Below are 11,414 nucleotides of genomic sequence, written 5' to 3'. Positions count from 1 at the left end.
TTCTATCAAAGCTGTAATATATGTGTTACGAATAGAAAGTAACAATCGAAATAAATAAATTTTCCGAAACTCAGTGGATTTAATTTTTTTATATATACAGTTGTGAATTTACTCCTAAAGATAGAGATACTGTTTCTTTTTATTTTATGTTAATGAGCGGTCTCGTGTGGCCTTAAAAGAAAGAAAGGGATAAATTTGTAAGGAGATTATAATTTCCGGTAAAATCAGAAAATATATTCGGTATATAAACACATCATCTCGTACACACCACCATGTTTTATTAAACTCTGTTTTTTTTTCTTTTAGCAAAAAAACGAACGAATCAGTGTCGGCTCTCGGGTTCCGGAAAACACACACACACAGAAAAAAAACATTGTACGTCGGATCCAAAACGCGCTTTGCATAAACGCTTTACTACTTCCGTGAATCTTTCTGCTCCCGCCATTGCTCGGAACTCGCGTCTTCGGGCAATGTGCAGAAACTGAGTCATCCTCCGAGTTAACAAACCGAAACTTGGAGGTTCAGACTAATCCCAAGTTGGGTTTTGTGAGAAACCGCGTTTCCAAGTAAGTGCGATTGCGGCTGAAACTTTCTGTCCAAGAAAGTTTTTATTCTTTTCCCAGTGATTCTTTTCTCGTTGATTTCTTCTACGTAGAGCAAAAGATTTGTTCTTTCATTACTTTCTGGAAAAAATAAACATCCTGACAGAATCTAATGCCCTGATCAAAACTTTTTGTGTTCTTTTGTTTTTATTAGCTGGAATTGAAATCTGAGTAAAATCTACTAAAAACTGGAAAAAAAAAACATTTAATTTTAAGACACAAAATGATGTAAGCAGATAGTTCGGATCTAAGCTAAGAGATTTGTCAACTTATATGTTCGGATCTTCTCTTTTAGGGTACTTTTGTTTTTCTTTGCTCAGAGTTGTCTTTTTGGTACTTTCATGCCATTTTCGTTAGCTACTCTCCTTTTTACATGTACTTGTATTTTTAAACATTCTTTAAATAATTTAATTTCATGTTCCAGAATGTTCAACTTCAAGCAATGGTTGGTTCTTGTGGTATGTTTGTTAGCAATCTTTAAAGCAGAAGGATTGTTTGTCAATATTACATTTGTTAGAAACGCCGTCGCAAGAGGGGCCGGTGAGTTCTTTATATATATATACATTTTTATTATGGTCAAAGTTTTTTTTTAATGTGTTTAATAATTAAAATTCATTATTACTTTGCAGTTTGTTTGGATGGTAGTCCACCAGCTTATCATTTACACAGAGGTTCTGGAACTGGAATCAACAGCTGGTTGATACAGCTTGAGGTTTTGTTCTGCTTTTTCTAGTTTCTCTTGTGTTCTGTTTGTTCCTGATGAGATGATTCTGAATAAAGATTTTGTGGAAATGATTTGATTTTAGGGAGGAGGATGGTGTAATAATGTAACAAACTGCCTTAGTCGGATGCATACTCGATTAGGTTCATCCAAGAAAATGGTGGAGAATCTTGCCTTCTCAGCTATTCTTAGCAATAAGAAACAATATAATCCTGGTAAATTTTGACTAATTCTTGACCAAACATAATTTTGTCTGTTTTAGATTTTATCTTATGTGTTTTGAGTGGTGATTCTTCTTGGAAATGGTAGATTTTTACAATTGGAATAGAGTGAAAGTTAGATACTGTGACGGGTCATCATTCACAGGAGATGTGCAAGCAGTGAACCCAGTGAGTATTAAGAAGAAAACATTGAGATTTTTTTTTTAAAAAAATGTTGTAAAGGAAGAGTCAAAATCTTCCTTATTCGATAATCATAAATGGTGATTTGATCAGGCTACTAATCTTCACTTCAGAGGTGCTCGAGTTTGGCTAGCCGTTATGCAGGAGTTGTTAGCTAAAGGCATGAGAAACGCCGAGAACGTTAGCTTTCCTTTTACTCTAACCTCCCAAGAAACTCTTTGCAAGTTTTTTGATCTTTAAAAGTTATCTAAAACGTTGATGAAAACTATGGCAGGCTGTTTTGTCTGGGTGTTCTGCTGGCGGGTTAGCTTCCCTGATGCATTGTGACAGTTTCCGTGCCCTATTACCGATGGGCACCAAAGTCAAATGTCTTTCAGATGCTGGTTTCTTTCTCAATACGTAAGTCAAAATTGTTACATTGTAAACATTCTCTATCTAAAGACTAGAGATTTATAGTCTTAACAAAAAAAAGAAATTTCGTTGGTATGTTTTTTTCAGAATAGATGTCTCAGGAGCTCAATACATTAAATCATACTTCAAAGATGTGGTTACTCTGCATGTAAGGGTCTATTTACTTTCTCCACTATAGTGACAGTGGATAGTTTTGATCATTCTTGTTATTGGAACTTATAAGTGATATTACTTTTTCAGGGATCAGCAAAGAACTTGCCGAGGTCATGCACATCAAGATTGACCCCTGCAATGGTAAAAAGCATTTACGTTATCTCTTTTGAATCCCTTCTCTTCAAACTTTACTGATATAATCATTACCAACAAAACGGCAGTGCTTCTTCCCGCAATACGTAGCTCGCCAGATTAGAACTCCTGTATTCATTCTTAATGCCGCATACGACTCTTGGCAGGTACGTTATCTCTTTGTAACTCACCAGCATAATCTAAGTTCTAAAAGCTCATCTTTAGGTTGCATGTGTCTTTCTCAGATAAAGAACATTTTGGCTCCCCGTGCTGCTGATCCTTATGGAAAATGGCAAAGTTGTCAACTTGACATCAAGAATTGCCAACCAAACCAGCTGAAAGTTATGCAAGGTTAGCCTCAGAACCAAAAGCTATGCAATAGTGTGATATTGTTTTTCTGGATGATGTTTTCTTAACATTATTGCATGGTTTTATGTTTATTTAGATTTCAGGTTAGAGTTCTTGAGTGCGGTGATAGGTCTAGGTAGATCTTCATCAAGAGGGATGTTCATAGACTCTTGTTACACTCACTGCCAAACCGAGACACAAACTTCATGGTTCTGGCAAGATTCTCCAATTCTAAACCGAACGGTAAAATTTACAAAGTTATTTTCTAAAAACATTTGTTAAATACTAGGTCATAATATTAAAATAAAACCAGTATACGTTTGTGTTTTCTGATCACTTTTCTTGTTAACTTTTTGATTATGGGAGCAGACAATAGCAAAGGCTGTTGGAGATTGGGTTTATGACAGAAAATTGTTTCAGAAGATAGATTGTCCTTATCCTTGTAACCCTACTTGCCACCACAGGGTTTTCACTCCTCAAGATGCTCCTCCAATTTAATAATACATATAGATTTACTATTCTTTAAAAAAAGAAAAAAAAATACTTATAAATGACTCATTTGTCATATTATAGTGAAATATTTGTAGGGTTAAGCTATAGAAAAAGAAAAAGTGGTGATTGATTCTTGATTGTTGAGAATACGCAAAAGGAGTAATTTTCTTCAGCACATGTGTGTGTGCTAAAGTTGCTCTGTTTTCTCTTCCATTCTTATTCTTATGTAAAATGCAAATTTGTTACTTGTATTCGAATAAATAAAGTATATTCTTTTCATAACTCAAGTTTGACGCCTTTAACTTTTAAGGTATAACAGCGACAAACTAAAACAACCGTGGCTGTGAAAGTAGAAAAGTAAAATAACGTTGGTGAAAAAGTTGGGAAATAAAAATGTTTGCTAATCGCTATAAAAAGAGAGTTACACAACATGTACATATCGCTAGGAATACCAGCGTCCATGAGAGACTTCACTAACAACACCGTCGTTTTTCTCTACATTGCAGCTGTTTTACTTTTTCTTAATCATAGTTGCAAATTGCAAATATTATTTATAAGAAACTCAGTAGCGGACGTACGTATTCTGTGGTACGGGGTTATAGTTTTTTTTAGTCAACAAGCACATTCGTTAATTTCTCAAAAAAAAAAACAAACACATTCATTAAACCATATTTAAATCAAGACAATGATAAAGTGGCAATACTAAAATCTTAAACTTTTGCTGTTTGTGCTCGATGCAAACCCCATATGCCATAATGCTGTTTGTAACTTTGTATTATTGCGCTCAGCACGCGGTTTCAGATCGATAATTTTCCATAGAAAACAGAAGAGAATCAATCTTCATATGAGATCTCGAGGTAGCTTCCTTAATTAACAACTATTCTTTTTCGATCCTAGAAACCATGAATTCTCAAACTTATCAATAGACATTTTTTTTGCTAAAATACTTGTCTTCAAAATTAACATCATCCCACTGTCTACACGAACAAGAGCTTTACGGTGAATAACACTACATTACTCGTGTTAATAATACATAAAGCTAAAATAGAGAAAGTCTGACTTTTAAATGATATTTTCATCGAAAAGGTCGAACATGTTTTGGCTGTTGCGCAGCTAGGTAGTCGTTCGGTGCACCGACACTTTTTCCTTCTTTTTTGATAAAAAGATGTTCCTTCATATTCAATTGTGTTCATACATTTATAAATCTCATTGTACATTTTCGCAAACTTTAAAATGAAATTCTTTTTGGACAGCTCTTATGCTGAATTATTCAGTCGATATATGACGAGTTTTTAGTAACTAATAAATTACATATAAACAAGCCTTTTTGAAATATTTTCTTATAATTTAATTTTCTATTAAAATATTAAAAATATTGAACCAATTAAATAGATTTAGTCACTACTTTTTCAGAATGTACTTTGAAAAATGCTTTGATCTATAGATCCGGGTTAGATTTTTAAGAACACTGAATTTGACTAAGAGTTATACAACGTAGTTTCTTGACATGGCGAATCTACTGACATACACGCTATGCCATTCACAAGTATCTTATAAAACAAATAAGCCTTTTTGCAAATTAAAGCAAAAGAATATTTATAAAGAAAATTAGAAAAGTAAAAGTGTATTTTTTATTTGCAACTTGTGGATGATTCTATTATATAATTGAGAAGACAACAAATGGCTGGTTTCCATAAACCTCTAAAGCTCTTTCTTTCAGATTCCTCTCTATCCATTTGATAGACTCGCCACAAAAAAAATCAGTTTCTCTCTCTAAGCAAAGAAAAACTGAAGGAACTCCATTCTCACAAGGTAAGCTTCGTTTTATGATTTTTTTTTTAATTTGAATTTCCTGTCACCATTTCATTCTTTCTGAAGTTGTTATCATTTTATGGAATTACGTGTTGTATATTTCGAATATATGGTTTTATGTTGTTTTTTGTTACATGAGGTTTTAAGTTTATTGTTACCAAGTTACTTATTAAGAAATCAAGAAGCGCGCAAATTAATTTTCTTATCTTTTACGGGAATGGCATCGTCGCATCGATAGTTACTGAAACGGATGTGATTCAACACATTTCTATGCGGTCCAATAAGTTGTGTGCTTTGGATATGTTTTCTTTTGATATCATTTCTTAACTAAATTATCTTGGATAGTAAAGGATAGTAAGATGTAAAATGGTATTCCGCTATCTCAAAAAAAAACAAGGGACCGTAATAGCTTTAGCAACTAGCAATGTCGTTAAAATACGGATTAGTAATTCTATAGTGGATTATACTTTGAGCAAGATAATAATTACTGACAACCTTTTCGGGTTGTCTGAGAAAAGTCGAAGATTTTTAAACACGCACATGGAGAAAGATGAATTTATTTTCTTTAATTCCTGGATATCTTTAATTATATTTGTGGTGAATTAATGATCTTTAATAGTGTAGATCTGCATTTGTATAATGCGGATTAATGAAATCTTACAAAGAAAATAGAATAGAATGTGCATTGACGAACTAAATAATCATTGAAAGAATAGAATGGTTGAATATAACTGACATATATCACAATACCACATGGTATGGTATATATCATCAGCATATTTTTATAATTATTATCATGAATGTTACCATATAAATCTGCCAGTATATGTATTTACATATTTCTTTACCAGTACTTGGACACTCACTGTTATTTCAACATTAAAATAATTGGACAAATACAAGTTTAAGAGGAAACTATATTTATATTTTTTTGCTGAAAAAACTTTATTTTTAAATTGTTATAGAATGGGGAAGCTTAAGCAATGTTGGTCGAGTGTGCTAGTGTTGGCAATAGTGGTGATCGGAACAGGAGCCGTTCCCATCACTTATCTACAAAGCGCCGTAGCTAAAGGAGCCGGTAATATGCACTTACTTGTATTCATATAATTAGAAATATTACATTAATTAATATAGATCAATTCAAAATGTTATTGACAATTTTTTTTTGAATGAAAATGTTATTGACAATTTCTTTGTATTAAATAAAAATTTGTAGTGTGTTTGGATGGGAGTGCACCAGCCTACCATTTCGACAAAGGGTTTGGTTCGGGAGTTAACAACTGGATTGTTCACATGGAGGTAAGAGTTCTGATTAGTAAAATACCGAGAATCGGACGTATCGTGAAGAATGAAATAATTTTGCAGGATGAAATGACATAAATATTATTATTTGCTGCCAATTTATGGACGCTAATTTATATTTATCGATTGAATATATATCCGTAGTAAGTTGTAGTTGTATTACTGCTAATAACTTAAGAACTTGCGGAATCACTCGGCCATTCTGCGGTTTCTGAATCAGATTATTAGAACCAATATTCAAAATATTATCTTTCTGGCATATAAAACAGTTATCTAATTATAAGTAAGAATGATTTGAATATAATTTGAAAAAAATGGGAATGTTATGTCATAGGGAGGAGGATGGTGTACCGATGTGGCTTCATGTATTAAGCGTAAGGGTACAATGAAGGGTTCGTCCAAATTCATGAACAAAGACTTTGGTTTCTCCGGTATCTTGGGTGGCAAGCAAAACACTAACCCAGGTCTAACCTTAATCTTCTATTTTTTCTAGTTATCCAACTAATTTTTCTTCTGAGAGTTGACGATCAATGGTGTCAAAATATGTGATATTTCTTCAGATTTTTACAATTGGAATAGAATCAAAGTACGTTATTGTGACGGATCATCTTTCACCGGCAATGTAGAAGCTGTTAATCCGGTAATTAAATTAGTTGACTAACTTGTGATATTTTGAAGATTTATTTTATATTCTCGTCCTAAAATTCACATTTTTCTTGTAAATACTTTTAACTTGTCATATTCAAAATTGTTAATTTATGATATTTGAGTATTTTCAGGCGAATAAGCTGTTCTTCCGCGGTGCACGAGTTTGGCGTGCGGTGATCGATGATCTCATGGCTAAAGGAATGAAAAACGCTCAAAATGTATTACATAATATTCAGATTTTCAACATCTTTCTTTCATTCAATCAAAACAAGTATACTTATTTAATAATTATAGAGTATAATTTATTTTATTTAAAAACCTTTTCAGGCGATACTCTCGGGTTGTTCAGCCGGAGCATTGGCGGCAATTCTACATTGTGACACTTTCCGCGCCATACTTCCCCGGACAGCTAGAGTCAAATGTGTTTCGGACGCCGGTTACTTCATCCACGGGTAATGTATACAAAAATGTATAACCATATAGGCCGCCACTGCATCATAGTTTGTGACATCAGCAAATAGAAACATTGATCATTCTCATTATCACTACTGAACTAGATTTTATGTAACAGTAAAGATATCTCAGGAGGATCATACATACAATCTTACTACAGTAAAGTTGTTGCACTCCACGTACGATTTCTCTCATATCTCTCACTTGATATCACATTATTGTGAATCCTAACCATGGGGTTAATCCTAAAGTTAGTCTTGCTTAAATCATTTTGCAGGGATCTGCAAAGAGTCTTCCTCTTTCATGTACCTCAAAAATGAAACCCGAACTCGTATGTTCTTCATTATATATCCTAACATCGTTGATCTCGTCACTTCTTTGTATCTAGCTAGCAAGTGATACTAACGTATTTTAAGCAAAAAAAAAAGTGATACTAACGTGTTATTTGTTCGTTTTTGGCAGTGTTTCTTCCCGCAATACGTCGTCCCTTCCATGCGAACACCGCTCTTTGTCATTAACGCTGCATTCGACTCCTGGCAGGTAGGATAGATACATTTGTTATATTTATATTACAAACACATTCATTTTACATATACAAAAATGATACATATATTGGATATGGTGACATTTTAGATCAAGAACGTTTTGGCTCCGACGGGAGTAGATAAGCGCAAAGAGTGGGCGAACTGCAAGCTCGATCTCAAGAAATGTTCGGCCGCTCAGCTCAAAACCGTCCAAGGTAAACCACTAATTCCGTAGTTAAACCGATTAGGAGGTTTAGTACATTCTGATTCTGTTCCGGTTTATAAGCCAATGCCCTGTCTAGATTGATTTGGTACGGTTTGATCAGATTTGGCTCAAACCAGGTTTTAAATCAAATGCATTATCTAATCCCCAAAGAAACTAAGTTTTGGTTCGGTTCAAAACATGTTTTGGATCAGTTCGGTTTATCTGAATTAAACCTATAGGAAAAAGGAGTTTGGTTTGGTAGTAAATTAGACTAAACCGGGGTTGGTTTAAACATCAACAGGGTTTAGAGATGAGATGATGCGAGCATTGTCTCCGGTCCACAGTACTCCGTCGAGAGGATTGTTCTTGGACTCGTGTCACGCTCATTGCCAAGGTGGAAGCGCCGCCTCTTGGTCCGGCGCCAAAGGTCCCCAAGTCGCCAACACGGTAATAATAATAATAATAAATTAATATTTTTCAAAGGATCTTTTTCAGTTTAAGCTGAGTTTTTGCATTTTAATTAATTTACTTTTTTTTATATTTATCTGCAGAAAATTTCGGTAGCGGTGGGAAACTGGTTTTACGGCCGGAGTGCATTCCAGAAGATAGACTGTCCGTCGCCGATTTGCAACCCTACTTGTCCTGCTATCTCTACCGACGAATAAATTTTATGTATTATTGAAAAAAATGTAATTTTAAAAATTCCAAATAAAAAATTTCTCGGATATTCGGATAAATTATTAATTGCTGAGATGAATAAAAAGAGTTTATTAAGACAAAACTGCAGCAATAATGAATAAAAGAGTAATTTTCCGTTAATTTTTAAGATTATTTTCTGTATTAATCGTTTTTTATGTGAAAAGTTTCAACCTTTATACGAACCTCGAAAGAGAGAGAGAGAGAGTACACAAAAGCTTTATTTGGAGAAATAAAGCTTTGGACTTTACTTGGAAGATCATTGCTTTTATAAATCTCCTAACAGTTTCCAGAGAACCCATCGATGGATTCGGCGTTTGTGGATAGAGCTTGGGACAAATGGGTTACTGGTAATGTCGGCTCTTCAGGTAATTCTCCGACTAGGTTCTTCTTCTTCTTCCAATGTCTTGTTGTCTGATTGTGTTTTTTTTTTTGAAATCTTATACAGGAAGTCGTCCATTGAAGGCTGCTGTTTTGATTAACTACGACCCTGCAGCACCTTCTCGTCTCTTATCAACAATGTAAATCAAATCTCATTCTCTGCTTCTTCTTTTCAAGATTGGTGTTTGCAGTAAAAGATCGGTGCTTTTGGCAGAGCTGAATCTGAGTTTTTTATTTATTTGCAGAGCTGAGCAAGAAGGGATTGATCTGTATCCAGTTGAGCTGAAGCAGTTCATCGATTTCATGAGACGTGGCAATCTTCCTACCGACACCTTTGTTCTTGGTTCCAACCAGTGTAAGTTACTGTCTTCTTCTTCTTTTTTTGCTTGGAGAAGTGTTGTAGTAGTTCTGTGGTTTTTAATAATATGGGGCTTGAGAATTTTGTAGACATAATAACATCGATCCACGAGAACTGGTTTGCTGCTCGGTGCTTAAACACAACCCAGCCTGCTGGTGAAGGAGCTATTGTTATGCAGACCGCGGTTTTTGTATTGGTTGCTCTGTGAGTCCACTTCACACTCTGCTCTCAGTTTTATATTTTCTTCTCTGAATTTCATTCTAGAACCAAGATTTTTTTACTGTTTTCTTCTTGCAGGTATGATGGATCGATTGGTTCAGCTTCTCGAGCTATGGCTGCAGCTGATCACTTTGCATCGCAGCTGAGTAGGAAAAACTTGTAGCTTCATCTTTTGCCAAGATCACTAAAGAAACGATATTCTCTGTATTGGAAGTAACAAACTTTTGAGTATGTTTTTGAGAAGTATTATGAAAGTAAGGTGAATGGTTTTTTCTTTATTTATAGTTAGAACAGTCAGAAATCAGTTGGTACAACAAGCCTAGCAACTCATCTCCGCATAGATTTGTTTTAATCTTCAGTCCTGGTCCTCCTGGAAGAATTAGGAGTTGTTGCTTTGTAGTCTATGAAACTGATCAAGTTCTTGAAGCTGGAAACAGTAGAGTCTTCTCTTGTGTGGTGATTTTGATATCAGACGCTTCAAACTTCATGGCTGCCTCATCAGTGTCGTTCAGGTAAGGGGGGGGGGGGGGGTTTCTTTCCTATTGTCTCTGACACAGCGGATACACCCTGCAATTACCATTTAAGAGCAAGTGTCACACCCATGCAATTAACATTTCACAACCATTATGATGTTGTGTAAGAACAGATCATCAGCATGAATAATTGAGATGTCTCTTTCATTCATCAAATATATTAAGAAAAGAGACATCAAGAACCTAAATCAAGACATAGATGAACCTTCTTAGAGAAGCATAGCGGAAAGGAAGAAAACAGTCAACATCATCAGTTGATGTAACGAGATCTGTCTTCTTATTTGCTCAGGTGGTGAGATCCGAAATGTGGAATCAGAGAATGAAGCAGTTTCTTTTATTTACAAAAAAGTAAAAACAGAAACAGCACCAAAGAAAAATGGGTTATTCTGTATTAATGAGTCCAAAAAGATGAAATAAGATTGGATTGTAAATATGGAATTGAATGTTTCTATACATAATATAGAGGTTTGGGGTTGAGCTTGAAAGTGAAACTTCAGGGCCTGACAAGAAAAAGCTTGAAGCACATGATGCTTTCTTGTTTGTTTGCTTGTAAAAGATCAAACACTCTTCTATGCTACATCATAAATACACAGCATACTCGTTACAAAGTTAAAACATTTTCGGGCCAGACACAACTTATTAGAAGGTTCAATCTTGGTTTCAATTTATTGTAAGGTGTGTTTTTAATTTGGTTATTTTTGTGTTTATAAATAGAAGAGGTGTGTTTTTTTGTTTCTATTGATTTTTAGTTGATTAATTTTATTCAGATTAAGCATTTGTGAGTATGCTACACATATGCTGCATAGAATTAGCTGAAAAAAATCTATAAAATGGAGAAGAATCTTTTGCCATCATCAATTGGAAGTAAGATCTTGCAGAACTGATTTACTTCAATTATATTTATTACACTATAATAATGTTTAAAATACATCAAAAAGAAAGAAAGAAATTAAAAAAAAAAGACTAAAGAGGAGCAGCTGAAAAGTAAGGTACCTGCACATTGACAAAAACATAGAACTTTTT

At 34.3% G+C, this 11,414-nt stretch overlaps 2 protein-coding genes across 3 annotated transcripts; both read left to right on the top strand.

Moving 5' to 3' along the window:
• The first annotated feature begins 282 nt into the window (after window positions 1-282).
• On the top strand, window positions 283-3,547 carry LOC108839645 (pectin acetylesterase 8). Its single transcript, XM_018612399.2, has 13 exons — window positions 283-566; window positions 1,027-1,142; window positions 1,232-1,314; window positions 1,409-1,538; window positions 1,633-1,712; window positions 1,818-1,904; window positions 1,999-2,123; window positions 2,223-2,283; window positions 2,376-2,429; window positions 2,510-2,587; window positions 2,666-2,771; window positions 2,866-3,011; window positions 3,138-3,547. Exons 2-13 carry the CDS (start codon window positions 1,028-1,030, stop codon window positions 3,264-3,266), a joined length of 1,194 nt encoding a protein of 397 aa, XP_018467901.2. The 5' UTR covers window positions 283-566; window position 1,027; the 3' UTR covers window positions 3,267-3,547.
• A 1,366-nt stretch (window positions 3,548-4,913) lies between these two features.
• Window positions 4,914-10,136, top strand: LOC108839651 (pectin acetylesterase 7). 2 transcript variants are annotated; one of them, XM_057003079.1, is made up of 19 exons: window positions 4,952-5,073; window positions 5,289-5,356; window positions 6,038-6,150; window positions 6,289-6,371; window positions 6,709-6,838; window positions 6,935-7,014; window positions 7,154-7,240; window positions 7,350-7,474; window positions 7,594-7,654; window positions 7,753-7,806; window positions 7,938-8,015; window positions 8,109-8,214; window positions 8,506-8,651; window positions 8,756-8,795; window positions 9,194-9,268; window positions 9,349-9,421; window positions 9,527-9,636; window positions 9,729-9,843; window positions 9,937-10,136. In XM_057003079.1, exons 2-19 carry the CDS (start codon window positions 5,343-5,345, stop codon window positions 10,019-10,021), a joined length of 1,575 nt encoding a protein of 524 aa, XP_056859059.1. In that variant the 5' UTR covers window positions 4,952-5,073; window positions 5,289-5,342; the 3' UTR covers window positions 10,022-10,136. The 2 variants fall into 2 exon arrangements, with proteins under 2 accessions (XP_018467908.2, XP_056859059.1); XM_018612406.2 differs by lacking the exons at window positions 5,289-5,356; window positions 9,194-9,268; window positions 9,349-9,421; ... (1 more) ...; window positions 9,729-9,843; window positions 9,937-10,136 and having other exon boundaries at window positions 4,914-5,072; window positions 8,756-9,023.
• The last annotated feature ends 1,278 nt before the right edge of the window (window positions 10,137-11,414 follow it).

Source organism: Raphanus sativus, chromosome 2 (genome assembly GCF_000801105.2).
Source record: "Raphanus sativus cultivar WK10039 chromosome 2, ASM80110v3, whole genome shotgun sequence".
NCBI lineage: Eukaryota > Viridiplantae > Streptophyta > Magnoliopsida > Brassicales > Brassicaceae > Raphanus > Raphanus sativus.
Note: the sequence above shows the minus strand (reverse complement) of the source record. Positions and strands in the feature narration are given on the sequence as shown.

Bases quoted from the DNA above. Each gene is read 5' to 3' on its own strand.
- LOC108839645 (XM_018612399.2), top strand. From the start codon at position 1,028: ATGTTCAACTTCAAGCAATGGTTGGTTCTTGTGGTATGTTTGTTAGCA. The intron at 1,713-1,817 runs GTGAGTATTAAG...TGATTTGATCAG, and splicing joins ATGTGCAAGCAGTGAACCCA to GCTACTAATCTTCACTTCAG. The intron at 2,430-2,509 runs GTAAAAAGCATT...ACAAAACGGCAG, and splicing joins CAAGATTGACCCCTGCAATG to TGCTTCTTCCCGCAATACGT.
- LOC108839651 (XM_057003079.1), top strand. The intron at 6,372-6,708 runs GTAAGAGTTCTG...GTTATGTCATAG, and splicing joins ACTGGATTGTTCACATGGAG to GGAGGAGGATGGTGTACCGA. The intron at 8,652-8,755 runs GTAATAATAATA...ATTTATCTGCAG, and splicing joins GTCCCCAAGTCGCCAACACG to AAAATTTCGGTAGCGGTGGG.